This window comes from Poeciliopsis prolifica, unplaced genomic scaffold (assembly GCF_027474105.1).
Source record: "Poeciliopsis prolifica strain line A6 unplaced genomic scaffold, Auburn_PproV2 SCAFFOLD016, whole genome shotgun sequence".
Taxonomy (NCBI): domain Eukaryota; kingdom Metazoa; phylum Chordata; class Actinopteri; order Cyprinodontiformes; family Poeciliidae; genus Poeciliopsis; species Poeciliopsis prolifica.
In genome coordinates, this window is record NW_026562391.1 from 5941365 (window position 1) to 5958887 (window position 17523).

At 40.3% G+C, this 17523-nt stretch overlaps 1 protein-coding gene and 1 long non-coding RNA gene across 3 annotated transcripts in view; one reads left to right on the plus strand and one right to left on the minus strand.

Annotated features, from left to right (window-relative positions):
- ccdc85al (coiled-coil domain containing 85A, like) overlaps window positions 1-17523 on the minus strand; it is a 42053-nt gene that overhangs the window by 22726 nt on the left and 1804 nt on the right. For both annotated transcript variants that reach the window (XM_055041527.1, XM_055041525.1), the window contains exon 2: window positions 6260-7343. In XM_055041527.1, the coding sequence (XP_054897502.1) occupies window positions 6260-7343 (1084 nt within the window). The remainder of the gene's footprint in view (window positions 1-6259; window positions 7344-17523) is intronic.
- LOC129367220 (uncharacterized) lies at window positions 13961-16112 on the plus strand. The gene is made up of 4 exons (XR_008606691.1): window positions 13961-14165; window positions 15125-15208; window positions 15784-15874; window positions 16040-16112. It is a non-coding gene; the product is annotated as an uncharacterized LOC129367220 (long non-coding RNA).

Here is a 17523-nt window from a genome sequence, read left to right on the forward strand (position 1 = left end):
GTCCGATAAGCTTGGCAGAAAAAACAGCAGCAGATTTTATGAAAAGGCGGCAAGAGGTCAAAGTGTTGTTTTGCTTTATTTCTGCATTTTTGTCAGGGATTTAAATGGCCTGAACATGAGAGCTGCTGAATGTCAGCCTAACATGAAACCTTAATTTGTTTAAAAAAATAAAAAAAAACACACCCACACACACATAAAGCCTCTTTGCTCCAGTGGGACACTTCAACACACCATGCCCAATTCCTACACATATCCACACGCAAGTACATAAAAAATGAAATAATACAGTCCAAAGGGCTTAGAGGATAATCCAAGCAAGTGGAGTGTACTACATCCTGACAGGCATTTAATTCCCTCTTCTTTCAAAAAAAGGACATGACTGGAAGGTTGCGTCAAGGCTGGTAGAAATGAAATTAAATGCATTTCAGGAGCTCCTCCTTCTAAATGTGTTATTTATCATGTTCTTGTTGCAATTTAATCATCAACAAATTAGCTTAAATTGTATTTAACAGGTTAAAAACAAAGTCAAAATCACTAAGTTTCATTCTGATTGTTTCTTTGGAATCGTGCGCAGTAACAATTTACGTTAGAGAGCTTGTCGGGTCAGAGCAGTCGAGACCCCAGAGGGGACATGCTCATATTCAGGAACGGCAGCCATTCTGACAGTTAACAAACTGGAATATCACAATCTGATTGTGGCAACACACACAGGCGGCCTAATGAAGATTTTATGGGCCTGGTTCGGGGCTATTTGGTGCTTGCATTTCACTCTGAGCTAAGTTCAAAACAGTTATGCATACAGTTGGCAAACAGCCGTGCCCGGAGGCCAGTGAGTGGCCAGGGCTCTCACAACGTCCTCCAGTGTAAGGATTTGTGAGGCATTAATGTGTTGTGGCTTTTGCAGTCTTCACATGCGTTTCAGTTTACATCAAGACTGAGCCCTCTGAGAGCTAAAATAGAAACAGACTGACGACTTAAATCAAAGTTGGGTTTGTCTTTATAATAATCTGCTGCAATCCATAGAGATTACAAAATGGCAAAGAGCATGTTTGCTACCAGACTGCAATTTATCAGCCTGCAACGCACTGTGGTTCTTAAAATCTTGACCCAATGTTTACGTTACTAAAGGGATTTTTTTTTTCCTACAGACTTTGCATTACAGTTGTTATGTGAGTCCAGTCACATAACAACTTGAATTATTTTTATTGTGGTTTTATGTGGCAAACCAACACAAAGTAGAGCAGAACTGTGTTATGGAAGGAGAATAATATGCGCTTTTCAAAGGTTTGTGCAAAATTAAAATCTCTGGAGAAACTGCTGACATGCACAGCTCAGATTGAATCTGTCACAGGACAACTACTGGTCAAATGCCGCCTTTCTGGAAGACTAGCAACAAACATGTTCAGAGAAAACCACACGAAAATTCAAATTAACGTTTGATACCAGCAAACATGTTTGGACTACAGCAAACATGAGAAAGATGGTTCTCTGGCCAAAACTGTACTTTTAGGCAAGGCAAGGCAACTTTATTTATATAGCACCTTTCAGCCAAAGATAATTCCAAGTGCTTGTACAAGAAAAATAAGGACTACATACTGTTAGATGAAGAAAAAACAAACAAACACAAAACAAAAAAATTATTAGTAATTTAGTCCTACATGGCAGTGGCAGCATCATGCTTTGGTGTTCTTTTTAGCAGGAAGAGTGAATCTACACACAAATATCTTGGAAGTTGGATGGACAAAAAAATCTTGACTCAAAAGACTTGAGACCACAGTGAGAAAATGACCTATAAAACACTAATAGCTAACAAAACGGGTTTTATTCAGCATTTTTATATATTATAGCAGACCAGTCAAAGTCCAGGCCAAAATCCAATTTAGAGTCAGTGTCAAGACTTGTAAGCTGACTTAGCTTGAACTAACCTGAAGATGAATGGGGGAAAACTCAGTCTTTAGACGTGCAAAGCTGGTCGAGACACACCCCAGAATACTGCAGCAAAGCTGGCTCTACACAGCATTGGCCCTGGAGGGCTGAACGCAAATGCAGGCCACACTTTTCAGATTCTTTGTTGTAAAAAATGTTGAAGGTCATGCCTCGTTTTCTTACGCTTTCCAGTGATGCACTAAGATGCTGTGACATTGAAAAAAAAAAAAAAGTCACATGTGATTCCACCAGTACGTTTATATTAAATAAATTATAAAACGGGGTCAGATGAGACTAGTTTGTCAGATTAAAAGTATCTTCTAAAAATAATAGTCTTTAGGTAGACATTAAGCATGTTGCACTGAGCGTAAGTTCCTGTAATAAAAATATTATCCACTGGTTCGATGTACTATTCCAGTGCTTCTCAATTATTTTCCGTTACGCCCCCCCCTAGCAAGAAGAAAACTATTCGCGCCCCCATTCCCCACCGTGACTATCCATCTCTGCATAACATTTTTTCCTTATTAACATTTTTTTCGCTGAAAAAACTCTAGCGGCTTATCGGCGTGATTGGGATGTAACGTATTTAAGTGACGCGCTAATTTATTTGGCTTCATGCTGTCCGCTGCGAGCATTTTTAGACACAGCAAACACACCGGTCTTTCCTCTTCTCCAACTGTAGTCACAGTGAAGCCAAGCGCTAAATACGCTTCGTCGTATTTCCTCTTCTTAGCTTTCGGTTGACTTTCTGTTGTCTCATTATCTTTGTCTCTCTCCGCTTTTCTTTTCATCCCTGTGAAAAACTTTTTCATGTTGGGGGTTGTTGAATAACGGAGGCCATAGACAGAACGCAGTCGGAGCTTTTTGTTGACTTAACACTGCTAACCAAGGCAAACCTGTTGTCTTGTAAGTCGTAAAATGTTGCACTGTCGCAAACGTGACAGAAGTAACAATGAGAGCGCCACTGCCGCCTACTGTGCGCAATTACACTTTATACTAGTACTGCCAAAAAAAAGCCTGTTCCCCAGGATCACACGCCCCCCCAGGTATCGCACCGCGCTCCCCAAAGGGGGCCCGCCCCACTATTTGAGAAGCACTGTACTATTCTAATCTTAAATGCCATGTTTTATTAGTTAGTGTGAAATCATCACAGTTAAAACTTGAGAACACGAGCTTGCCTGTGATTAATGTATGTGTATTTAATGGAAATAGTTACTGAATAAAAGAGCTTCTGAAAATAAATCTTATATAAAAATTATGATTATACAGTAAATCTGTTAGTCTGACTGTTCTGTGGAGACTATTTGTGTTCCCCCTCTCATTGCAGGTTGATATTTCACCTTGAGGAATTTGTCCTTTAGCCTCTGAGAGCTCTGAGCCACTCAGCACTTTTTTTTTAACCTCCCGGACTCTGGAAATCATTATCAGCCACTGTTGGGTATTTAAGCACAAGCCAAGTCTGCTCTTTGATTTTTCCGCCAGCACTCTGACATCCATAACGCTCACTGATCTACCTAAGATGGACAACAGTAAAGCGAAGCTTTGAGGTACATTGTTGCCTGATAAGGACGGACACTCACTACATTGAAAAGGCTGAACTTTGACCATTTTAGCTTAATGTTTTCAACATATAAATGCCATAAAATCTGATAATTTTATTCTCATTTTGAGACAGCCTGCTTTCCTCTTGAGACGCTTGAAAAATCAGTGACACTATAAATTTTGCAGTAGTCAGAAAAAGGGAGGACTATTAACTCAAAGAAATCAAAGAACTCCATTAGACTGTAAAAAAAAAAAAAGTTATGTTTATAAATAATTGGTTTTCTTGTACGTTAGAGCCATCTCTTTACACCAAATCAGTTGGTAATTTAAAAAGGAATAAGCTATTTTGAGATATTGCTTAAATGCTTAGACATAAAAAATTTACATTTGGTAAATTTGGCAAAAGTTACAATCAGATTTTTACTTCATTTCACTTGGTTAGTAGAAAATTCACTCATCTCGTAGCCACTGATTAACAAATATTAGTGGTTAATAAAACACAAGCTCTCTTCTGAAACACTACATGTCTTACACTACTTCACAAGAATTGTGCAGTTAGTGAATTTTTCAGAAAAGTGAAAATGGAGGAAAATACGTTATAAAATACACGTTCAACACAAAAGTAAAAATGTGATTTATATTTTGTGGCAGTAAAAAAAAAGTGCTCATCTCATAACACCAAATTATGAGAAATTGTGTTTTATAAAATTTCTTGTGTTTTGTTAAACACAAGAAATTTACATTTGCTAAGCAAATACTTGGCAACAGTATTAATTTGTTATTAATTTGGTGTTAAGAGATTAGGTTTTTTTTTCTTTCTGGTAACAAACTGCCACAAACTATAAATCAGATTTTTACTTTTGTGTTGAATGTCTGTTTGATAATATATATTCGCCACCAAAGACAAAATAAAATTCATTTTTCTGAAAAATTCACCAACTGCACAATTCTTGGTGAGCAGTTATAATGTAAGTAGTATCTCAAAAGAGCAGATTTTTTTTTTTATCTTTTTTGAACAATAATAATATTTGTTGCTAATCTGTTGCTAAGAGATGTGTGCGTTTTCTGGTAACCAAGTGCTATGTTGATTTTTACTTTTTGCAAAATTTACCAAATGTAAATTCCTTGAGTCAAAGCTGATATGCAGTATTTCAAAAGAGCGTATGTTTTATAAACAATAATTAATTTATTGTTATGTTAAGAGATGAGCGTTTTTTATTTCTTTCTGGTAACGAATTGCCACAAAGTATGAATCTGATTTTTTTCTTTAGTGCTGAATATGTTTTATATTACATTCGGCACCAATGACAAAAAAAAAAAAATTCACTTTCCTAAAATATTCACCAACTGCACAATTCTTGTTAAGTAGTATTTCAGAAAAGCAGAAGAAATCTTACGTTTGTTTTTTTTTAATAATATTTGTTGTTAATTTGTTGCTCAGAGATGAGCCCGTTTCCTGGTAGCCAAGTGCTTTTTGATTTTTACTTTTGCAAAATTTACCAACTGTAAATTTCTTGTGTATCAGAAAATAAGCAGCATTTTTAAAAAAGCTTATATTTTATAAACAATAATTAATTTGGTGTTAAGAGTTGAGCGTTTTTTTGTTGTTGTTTTTTTCCTGGTAACGAAGTATGAATCAGATTTTTACCTTAGTGTTGAATGTCTGTTTTATATAAACTCACTGGAAATTCAGTGAGAGGATTTCCAGTCAAACCTGACAGGCTTAGTGGAGATGTGTGATTTCATATTCCAGCAGGATGTTAATTTTCCAACAGAACCAGTCGTCTGCCAGTACTGCCACTTTAATCACAATGGTTTCACTCTGTTCGCTGGACAGCAAATTTGCCAGACCTGAACCCCACCGAGAGTATTGTCAAGAGGAAGATAAGAGACACTAAAGTTGATGAGTTGAAAGCCACTATCAACTTTAACACCTCAGCACAATCACATGCTCATCACCTCCTACCACACTGCAAAGGTAACTAATCCAAAAGCAGTACTGAGTGCAGATACTGTACACTGGATAGACATACCTTTTTTTATTGATGAATAATATTCTAGTAACCTGAGAAACTCAATCTCAGGTTACTAGCTGTAAGCCATGACCATCAGAAAGGAAAGCTTTAAAAAGTATCAATCTGAGTGTAATGACTCATAACTTTTACTTTCTTGTAGGGCTGGCCGATATGTATTATAAACTTGCAGGGGGACCAGGCTTTACTTGTGCCCCCACCATTATTTATTTATTATTATTATTTATTTAAGGGTTTTTTTTGTAATGTTTGCATTTTCTCAACACTTTATAGTTGGTGTACAGATATTAATTTTCCAGTCTTCCAGTAATTGTCAAGAGCCCCATTCACTGGGCGTAGCACGTTTTCTGGGAGACATGTCTGATGTGCTTCTTTGGAGCAGCGGTCACTTCAGGAAGTGTGATTTGTAAAGTAAACTGCACTCAGTAACTGCATTGACTCATATTTTCAAATATATGTGTATTTATTGATGGTCTGATTGAAAAAAGCTCAAAATAGTTAAAAAAAAAAACATTCCAGCAACATGGACAGTTGGGGGGTCTTTAAATGTCAAGATTTGAAATTTATCACAATGCATCAAAATTCTTTCCATGATAAGAAATGTATCATGATACACAATGAGCATTATGATTAATGCCCATCCCTAATATTATAATGGAAATGTTCAAATATGTGTGTATGATATACCAATTTGCAGAGATGTACCTGTAGAACACCAGCAGAGAGAACCGGAGCTCTGGATGCAGACACACACCTACCGTTCATGCCGTTGTAGATGCTCCGGTGATGCGGTGACAGCTCGTCGCCGGCTGGCCTCCTCTGCCCCTCCCTCACGGGGCTGCCAAACTTTGCGTGGTCTGGGCTCACGCTGTACTGGTGCCTGTGAGTTTCAGGGCTGCCGCCGTGGATCATGCAGCCCTTTTCGTGGTGCTCGCTGACCCCCAAATGTGCATGCCGGGGCTCGGGACTCCCGCAGCCTGTGGTGCTAATGCTGCTCCGCTTGTACTTCTGATAGAGCTCCCCGCTGCCTCCCTGGCCCAGGAAGTGCTGCCTCTGGCCCAGCAGGAGGTCCGAGCTGTGGTGCTTGGGGTGCTGCTCCGGGCTGCGGTGGCCTATGTTCCGCCCGTATTTCTCCGGGCTCAGGCCCCGCATGACCCGGCTGTGGTCGGGCACGGATATGGAGCCGCAGCGGGGCCGGCAGAGCTGGGGCAGGGTGTACGGATACTCCAGGCTCGTGCTCCGGTGCCGCCCAGCCGGGAGCTCTGGGCTGGACACCTCCCTGTCCGCTCCACCTATCCCGCTGATGCTGCTACACCTGGGTTTGTGCAAAAGTTCAGGGCTACCTTTCTCCCCGCTGCTCCCAACACTGCCCACACCTGCAGAGAGGTGAGTCTGCCTGTGGTGAGGGTTGTCCGAGCTGTCGGCGCTGCCTGCGCTCGAGGTGCTGCTCCCATCTCCCACGTCCCTCATGAGAAGCCCCTGGCCCGGCACCAGCAGCAGGCTGCTCTGGCTGTCTATTGAGTTGCGGCACCCTCCCATCCCCATGCCCCCTCCGCCTCCTACTAACCCCCCTCCTCCACTCGAAACTCCCTTCTCGTCATCCAGCAGCAGGCAGAGCTCCTTCAGCTCCAGATTCTCCCGGATCACCTCCTCCTGTCTGACCTCCAGCTCCTTGAGCTTCTGCAGGTACAGGGTCACTTCCTTGCGCATGATGCTGGCGCTGTACCGGCCGAGACGCTGCCACTCCCTGGACACGCGCTTTCCTTTCTGACGGTCATCATCTAAGAAACAGCACAAGTCCCGCAGCTCACGATTGTCCTCTTGCAGCTTCTGGTTGATGTCCTGGGAAGGAAAAAAAGAAGAAAAACATGCAGAAAAAAAATGAAAGAAATATGGAAAACATGACTGCAGTCAGAGCACAATTAACTTTTTAAATGGCTACCAGTGCATTCTTTCTATTTTATTACTATCTAGTCAGATTTTAGATCGATTTCTGATTCTCTTTGGCTTTGAGAAATACAACTGAAGAAGAAAATGCATCAGACTCTCTAATAGTTTTGAATACAATAGAACATGAATATCAAAATTGCAGTATGTTCCCATAACCTCCATCTTATTTTTCAAAGTGAAGTTTGTTAACACACTTACAAGGCAAAAAAATAAATAAATAAAAAATGATGGGAGCATGTAACAATGAAAATCAAAGCTTACGTTTTCCAGTAACTGATCTGATAACCAATCAGATTTGATTTAAAAAAAAAAAAAAATCAGACACATTGCTAGCTGTCTGATTGGTGCATCAGAGATCAACAGTATATATTGATTATTCAGTATTTCCTCAATGCAGCTCAGTCGGTATTTCAGATTTCAGAGAAGTCTGTTTGCAGTAAACAGTCAGTAAATCAATCAGTAAATTCTATTCTTGAAAGAATCACAACTTTCAGCTTAAGTTTTATTTAAGACTTTACTTTAGAGCCTTTCTATGACTATTGCATTTTTTTAAGATGCATGAGCTGTAACAAATAATATGATCAAATCAGCTTATAGATCAAGTAAAAGTAGAATTCCAAACAAAGTCTGTTTACTGATTCCTTTTTTTCTCTTCGCTGGATCATAATGTACAGAGAAATCTTGTTCTGTAAGTTTGTTGATAGTGGTAGTGACTTTGAATCCACAGGAAAATACAAGATCTTTGCTTTGTATTCATTATTATCTATGCTTCAAAGCATTTTTCTCTAACTTTTCTCTGATATGAATTTCTCAGGGGGATTTTTACATTAAAAGAAACAGCATGGTGCTTGTTGATGCATTTACAAAGTAAAATTAGAGGAAAATTTAATAGATTGCATCAAAAGGCTGTACAAAAAGAAAAATCAAATTGGATCTATAATCAGAGCCAATCAAGACATAATTATTGATTAATTTGGATCATATTTCATGCATGCTTCTCAGCGGGATAAAAACTTGAGCAGCCTGATTTCTTGTCAATGATTTGTAAATCATCAGGAAGCAAAGCACATCAATAAGCCGAATGCTTCAGAAAAATCACAAAGTTGCACCAAGTTACTTTTAAATTGTTTTCAAACCTTAATTATTTAAATCCAATATCTCCATTAATTCTGAAAACGCTTATATATTTTTAAATTCATGACTTAAAAGAAGGCTTAAAAATTGGCTAACAATAAAGATAATCTGAGCAGATTTTTCCTGACTGACATTTTTTTTATTATTTTAAGCACCATAACATGAAAGTGTGCTGCAGGGGGGCAAATGTGCAGCAGCTTCTTTGGTTGAGTTAATTTTGAATCCAGCAGCAAATCCAGAAATTACAGGATGATGCCCATTCCCAAAGGATGTGCACCAGAATACAAAGTTGTTGGCCGACGCCTTCAGAGAACAAGAAATGAAAGTTCATAGTTTTTATGCATTTAATGATCTAGAAACAAACAAAAGTCAAGTCTGTTTTTAATTTATTAGTGCCTGACCCACCAATCATCGCTCAGAAACGATCAAGAGAAAAATTTTCCATTTGGTGAATCTCCTACTTATTGCACTAAAAAAGCCACATCCATTACATGATTTGATTTATATTCCCCACTTGTTTTAGATATCACCCTGTCACCATGTGCAATCACAATGAAATGAAACCTTAATCCTCTCTGATTTCCCCTTGAATAAACAGTAACTGCATTCAGATTGAGATACACAACGCAGAAGGCCAGGTTCAGGAGCAGAAATGACACGTGCAGAACATTTTGCATTAGAAGCAACATTAAAACACTCCTTTTTCACCTCTAAAAGACCTCCCTCCCTCCGCCTGTGACAATTTAACTCTCACCTAGATCCTCCCTCTCCTCCTGTCACAGCCTCCAGCTGTTTCCAGTGTAATTAGGCCGCTTGGATGGGCAGAGGTGACAAGGTCTCTGGGAGAGGCAAATGATCCCTGTGTGCTGCTGAGGATACCTCAGGCAAGTCTCAACTTTAATTGTAAACACTCTGGACATAGTGCCACATTACCCTTATTAGAAGAGGTAGTGACTAAGATTAGTGTTAGTGAGAAAGGCTTGGTGACTCTTCAGGTTTGTTGCGTCTTGTGAAAATCTGCAGTGTTTTTGCAAAGGTATTCACATCTTCTGGTTACAGGCTACCACACTGTAAAAAAGGAACCTCAGGGGTTATCACATTAACAAAAGAATATCATGTACTGTTAACTAAATAATTCCATGTTTGAGCCAAAAACATGATACAATCATGTTGCATAAACAAGATATTCCACAACTTCAACGTTTATAAAATTGAATCATGTTGAGCGAACATGATTCATTATAGTCAGACCGATCCTATGCTGAAGACCACGAGTGAGATCACGGGATATCACGCAAGTTCACGCGAGAATACGCGAGACAATCGGTTTTCTCTCGCAAATGGAATAAAATGTATTCAAGGTGAGATAACGTGATTCAATTACGTCAGCTAGATCTTCCGCCAAAAAAAAAAGAACGTCGGGGCGTATTACATTAACAAAAAAATATCATGTACCTTTCACACAATAATGTTGGGTTTGAAGCGAAAACGTGATAAAATCATGTTGGATAAACAAGATATTCCACGACTTCACATTTATAAAATTGAATCATGTTGAGCTAACATGATTCATTATAGTTAGACTGATATTGTGCTGAGGACAACGAGTGAGATCACGGGATATCACGCGAGAACACGCGAGACAATCGGTTTTTTCTCTCAACTGGACTAACGTGATTGAATGACGTTATCTCAACTTGAATACATCTAATTAACATATATATACCCACCGCGGGTGGTTCTTATCCTCTGAGCTCGGGTCCTCTACCAGAGGCCTGGGAGCTTGAGGGTCCTGCGCAGTATCTTGGCTGTGCCAAGATATATATATATATATATATATATATATATATATATATATATATATATATATATATATATATATAGCTGACTGGATAGCTCAATACATAAGGCATCAGTATATCACCCGAGAGGGCAGGGTTCGAATCCAGTCTGGGTCCTTAGGCAAGACCCTTCAAGCTACTGCCTACCTCATACCATGAGAGATACTAAGTTGCATAACATGCCGGCTCAGACGTCGCCCGGCCAAACAAGGTCTGCGTCAGGTGTTGGGGAACCAGAACACCTTGATGACAAATGGGCTACTGGAACAAGACGGAAATGGGCGAGAGATGAAAATGTGGATCTGTTGGAATGCTACTACTCAAGTAACCCTAGTGAGAGAGGTTACATGCAAAGACTGGGGAAGGAATGGTTACTTCGACATCCCCAGTCAACACTAAGCGCTAAACAACTAGTAGCTCAGTGTTCCAACATCCGCAAACGGCAACTGCTATCACAACTTGAGATTGACGAGATACAACACAAATGCTACGGCAAAAGGGAGGAACCCGGATGTCAGGACTGTGGGGACTTAACTACAAGTCCCCACCCAGTGAGGGGATACACGGCCCCAATGAGCAAAACAGAGCTGAACGAGACAGCTGCTGACCTGAGAGAGAGAATCATGACCCGAATGACAACCAGGCCTCCCCGGCGCCAATTACAACGGCTGAGTGAAGTACCATCTGAAAGTCTCATTGAGAATGTGAATGCAGCATTGAGAACGATCCCTACCAACACCATAACAGAAACCAATGAGCTGATCTACAACTCAGCATCAGTGATCCTTGAGATACTTGGCTATAAGAGCAACCATGAGACCCAATACCCACCATGGAAAAGACGGTTAGAGGCTAAAATCAAGGTAACAAGGAGGGAAGTGAGCCAACTGTCAGAGCTCCACAAGGGTGCAATGAAAAGACCAGTACCCAGAAAGTACAGGCAGATGCCCATACTTGAAGCACTTGAAACTGCCAAACAGAGGCTCCAAGCCTTGTCCAGCCGCCTAAAGAGATACACAAGGGAGAATGAATCCAGAAGGATTAACCGGCTCTTCTCCACTCAACCAGCTAAGGTGTACTCTCAATGGCAGGGTAACAATAACAACAGAGCAGACTCACCAAGGCTGGAGACGGAACAATACTGGAAAGGCATATGGGAAAGGGAGGCGTCCCACAACAGCAATGCACAGTGGCTGATCTCTCTACGAGAGGCCCACAGCAACCTCCCTGAGCAAGCCCCGGTAACCATCACTGTGACAGATGTCCAAGAAAGAGTCTCAGGTATGAAAAACTGGACAGCACCAGGGCCTGACATGATCCATGCCTACTGGCTAAAGAAACTCACTGCTCTCCATGAGCGAATGGCAGCCCAAATGAACCAGCTGCTACAAAGTGGGACTCACCCTGAATGGTTAACTGAAGGGCGGACAATCCTAATCCAGAAGGATCCATCAAAGGGTCCAGTCCCACCCAACTACCGACCAATAACCTGCCTCTCCACAACCTGGAAGCTCATGTCAGGCATCATAGCGGCCAAGATAAGCAAACACATGGATAAACACATGAGCACGGCACAGAAGGGTATCGGTGTAAATAGCAGAGGAGCCAAACACCAACTCCTCGTAGACCGCACAGTTGCCCGAGACTGCAAAACCCGACACACCAACCTGTGCATGGCTTGGATTGATTACAAGAAAGCCTATGACTCAATGCCGCATACTTGGATCATTGAATGCTTAGAGATGTATAACATCAACAGGACTCTGAGAGCCTTCATTGCAAACTCGATGAGGCTGTGGAAAACCACCCTTGAAGCCAACTGCAAACCACTTGCACAAGTGTCCATCAAATGTGGCATATACCAAGGAGATGCTCTGTCCCCGCTACTGTTCTGCATAGGCCTGAACCCCCTCAGCCAAGTTATCAACAAGACTGGCTACGGATACAGACTCAAAAATGGGGCCAATATCAGTCACCTACTCTACATGGATGACATCAAGCTGTACGCCAAGTGTGAGCGAGACATCGACTCACTGATCCACACCACCAGGATCTACAGCACTGACATTGGGATGTCATTCGGACTAGAGAAATGTGGTCGGCTGGTCACAAAGAGGGGAAGGTCATCCACACGGAAGGGGTCTCACTCCCAGAAGGAACAATAGCAGACATAGAGGACAGTTACAAGTACCTAGGTATACCACAAGCAAATGGCAACCTCGATGAGGTCACAAGGAAAGGAGCCACAGCTAAATACCTCCAACGAATAAGGCAAGTCCTGAGAAGCCAGCTCAATGGCAAGAACAAAATCCGTGCGATAAACAGCTATGCCTTGCCAGTAATCAGATACCCTGCTGGAATAATTAGCTGGCCAAAGGAGGAGATAAAAGCCACAGATATTAAGACCAGAAAGCTACTAACAATGCATGGAGGGTTCCATCCCAAATCCAGCACCTTGAGACTGTACACGAGCCGCAAGGAAGGAGGCAGAGGACTAGTGAGTGTGAGAACCACTGTCCAGGACGAAACAACTAAGATCCATAAATACATCAGGGACAAAGCCTCAACAGACAATGTGCTCAGTGAATGTCTCAGACAACAGGGAACGGAGGTTGAGGTGCCAGAGATACCATCATGGGAGGACAAACCCCTACATGGGATGTACCACCAGCAAATAACTCAAGTGGCTGATATCAGTAAATCCTACCAATGGCTGGAAAAAGCTGGACTCAAGGACAGCACAGAGGCCCTCATCCTGGCCGCCCAGGAACAGGCCCTAAACACCAGAGCAATAGAGGCCCAGATCTACCACACCAGACAAGACCCAAGGTGTAGGTTGTGCAAGGAGGCCCCTGAGACAGTCCAGCACATCACAGCAGGGTGCAAGATACTGGCAGGGAAAGCGTACATGGAGCGACATAACCAAGTGGCAGGCATAGTGTACAGAAACATCTGTGCAGAATATGGACTGGAAACCCCAAGATCAAAGTGGGAAACACCCCCAAAGGTGGTGGAGAACGCCAGAGCTAAGATCCTGTGGGACTTCCAGATCCAGACAGACAAAATGGTAATGGCGAACCAACCAGACATTGTCGTAGTGGATAAACATCAGAGGAAAGCCGTTGTGGTAGATGTAGCAATACCAAGTGATTGCAACATCAGGAAAAAGGAGCACGAGAAACTAGAGAAATACCAGGGCCTCAGGGAGGAACTGGAGAGGGCCTGGAAGGTGAAGACCACAGTGGTGCCTGTGGTCATCGGGGCCCTCGGGGCAGTAACCCCCAAACTGGAGCAGTGGCTACAACAGATCCCAGGAACAACATCAGACATCTCAGTCCAGAAATGTGCAGTCCTTGGCACAGCCAAGATACTGCGCAGAACCCTCAAGCTCCCAGGCCTCTGGTAGAGGACCCGAGCTCAGAGGATAAGAACCACCCGCGGTGGGTGAGAAGGGAATTAATTATATATATATATATATATATATATATATATATATATACGTTTTTTTTTTTTAATTATTTTATTCAATATCAATATTTGTCAAAGTTAATCTAATAAAAAAAAACACAGTGACGTCAGTTCCAAAGCGCTATTGTGTCAGACTCATCTCCCGCTGAAGAGGATCCAGCGACATCAAGAGATTACGGAAAATCACGCGAGATAACTGGCTTGCACCTTGTTGGGTTTTTTCAAGGGCAGAGGGGAGATTCCTGGCGTGCATCTACTTAATTTGAAGAAGGTAAGAGTCAAACTATTTTCATCTAAATCCATATAAAAATATGTAACTTAAAATTTCTCTACCATTTTCTACTTGTTCCATACTTGCGTCACATTATTTCATGTTCTGTAGATTAAGTCGGTTAGGTTAAGGCAGATAGCTTTTTGTTTACATTTATCGCCGCACCATGTTAGGTACATTCTGTGCGAAAAAAGTCTGCAGAGCCATATGTAGTGTAAGGGTCACAAAGCTGCTGCCAGAGACACAAATGGACCCCAGAAATGTCACAGTTTTGCTCCTCCTGAGCTCCCTGGAGGTTTAGTGGATTTTTAACACACGGATCTAACATCAGTCTATTTCTAACTATTTTAATTCTATTTCAGTAATGTTACTATGGAGGTAAATGTAGATACACACACACACTTTGGTACCTTTCTATCATCATCGAGATTCTTAATTAATTATGGTAGTAAAAAGTCCTACATTTCAGTCGGTGAAACCTGCAGAAAGCATTGCTTTCTGAGCTTTGTTAAATGTTCCTAAAATACCTGTTAGTTATGGATTTCTAGTATATTTTGTCAGGTTAAAACTCTCAATGGATTATCCATTATTACAGACTTGAGCTTTCTATTTTTTTTTTCTTTAAAATACATATTCCTCTGCTGTAAAGATGTTGGGGTTTTTTGGACTCTTCTTTGTTGTCCCCAAATAATTGTAGCTCAGAAACAATATTGAAGTTCATTGGTAAAATTGGTAAAATTTTGAAATGTTGATGTTTTTTGTGTTGATTGTGCTCATTTTGACCTATGTTACCATTGCTTTCTACCATGTTCAATTCACCATTGTTCTGCACATACGTGCTTGCATGTGTCCAGTGATTATATTCATGAGGCATTCAAGGGACTTGTACTAAAAGATACAACTCAGTTCAGTATGAATTGCATATTTTAATGGCTGAAAATATATCTGATCTCTTTCAGAACATCACTTGTCTGTAATCCACCTGCGTAAGTTCTGGTCAAGGGGCTCATCGGCTATCAAGTTATAGATTTCAGTGGCTAATAGTAAGTTTTGCCAGATCTAAAGTTACTGAATGTAGTGTTAGAGAGCTTATAGAGCTAGAGTTCAGCTAAACATTTATTTGGCCAGTCTGTTTTATTTGTCTTTATTTGCGTGGGGATGTGGAAATGTAAGGAGTGTAATCTCTCTCTGTCTCGTAGATATGACCTGTTAAAACATTTTACACTTAAACACCGGCATATGCGACGTTATCCATGCCCACACATAGACTGTCCATGTACTTGTAAGACATGGAATGCTTTGCATATTCATTTAAGTAGAAGGATATAGACTGTGTTGACCATTCTGTACTTTTCACATATTTCTTTGGTGATATATTCATGTCTTTATTTAAACCTCTAACAGCTTCAGTTAGATGTTTAAATAAAATGTTAAACTCCATTTTAGTCATGGCATAATGAAGGGATACTAACAATTTTAAATATCTTTCAAATAGACTGCAAGCCACTGATCACTTTTGTTGTCACTTCCTTTGAATGTAGCTATGTTTTCAAGTGTGTGAACCTATACTGCTGGAGTTTTGAGATTGTTCTCATTGTTTTTTGATCTGCATATTTAGGAAGACACTGCTGAGGTCAGACGAGAGTGCATCCTCAAATGTCTGTGTGTACCTAAATGAAGATCCAGAGAAGCTGGTGAGGGAGTACATGGTATGTTAAATTCTCTTTGTGTTTACAATAGAACTCCTAAGAGTTGTTAAAATACTTTCACCAACTAAGGTCCATGAGTGACTCAATCAATGTCAGTCTTAATTTATTTACTTAATTACATGTGAATTGTCTCCCCCCCCCAATACCCTTCCCTAACTCCCTTAGGACGTTGATGAATGAAATGGCCAAAGCCGAGACTGTCCTCGGAATCGTCATTCGAGCAGAGGCTGCCGATGCACATCTGGATGTTGGGATTGTCCTGGAGGAGGTGGAAGTTATGAACAGCTTGGGCAGTGTATCTTCTGCAATAGTGATGCTGCTGGGACTAATCTACGCACTAAACTTGAGCTACCCTCAAGTTTAGTGCGTTCAGCACTCAACTTGCTCAGTAACTCAAGCATACCTTTGAAGTAATACAGAAAATAATAATGAAATTGGATGGAAAGAACTTATCAAAGAAAGCACAAGTTCTCAATATGAAACTCGCTGCTAAGTTGAGTAAAGTTTCATATGGAAAATGAGTGTTTAAAGTCTGCAGTAGAAAAGATTTATATTGTTACAGTTCTCTTAAGTTGAGCAACTATACTGACATGTTTTATGTTGTAAAGAATTGGCTGGGAAATGAAACTGTAACCTTTTTGTAGTTGTTTTTTTTATTTCAATGTCCAACTCAGCTGTGTTTGTGCTGTGTAAAAAAACGATGTATAACAATTCTGAAAATACAATTGTGTTGTACCTTTTCTAATTGTTGAGTGTTCTTCCTACACTTTCACCTAGTGCTATCTTAAAATGCTTGATTAACGCTTGAAAATATGTCTTTGAATTAACGTCATGAAATAATGGAAAGGATTTCCACATGATTAACTAGCTGTCTTTTAGCATGAAGCATATTTGTTGAGCTAACTTGCTTTTAGTGAGTTGGACCTACTGAATCAGGTAGTGTGAAGGTACCACTGTAAAATAAGGTGGTTTCAACTAGATTCGTCTTAATGAAGTTACATCAATGATTTGGTCCTAAACATTGCAGATTAGTTGGACTGGCTGTATTGCATTACACTGGGTCACGCTATAGTAACTGAGTTAAAGGAACCTTTAAAACATATGTTGAGCCAACACATTTCATTTGAATTTGAATAACCTTAATGAATGGAGTTGAGCCAACTCATTTGATTTACAATCATCCATTGCATTACCATAATTCTGGTTAAGCCAACATATTTGGTTTAAATTAGAACAACCTTAATGAATTATGTTTTGCCAACTCATTTAATTTATATAAGAATAACCACAATATATTACGTTGAGCCAACATGTTTGATTTAGAATCACCCATTGAATCACCATTGTAACAAGTTGAGCCAACACATTTGCTTTACATTGGAATAATCTTAATAAATTAGGTTGACCTAACACATTTGCTTTAAATAGGAGTAACACAAGTACATGGTGCTGAAATAAAGCAAAGTAATCAGGTGGAAATCCTTTCCATAATTTTTTTATGTTCATCCAATGACTTATTTTTTTCAGTGCACCTCACATTTCAGAGCATGGTATTTGTGGCTTATGTAATGAAATTAACCCAATAAAAACAAACAAACAAAAAAAAACATCTTGTGTAAAAACATTTTCCCCCCAAGTAAAAGCTGAAG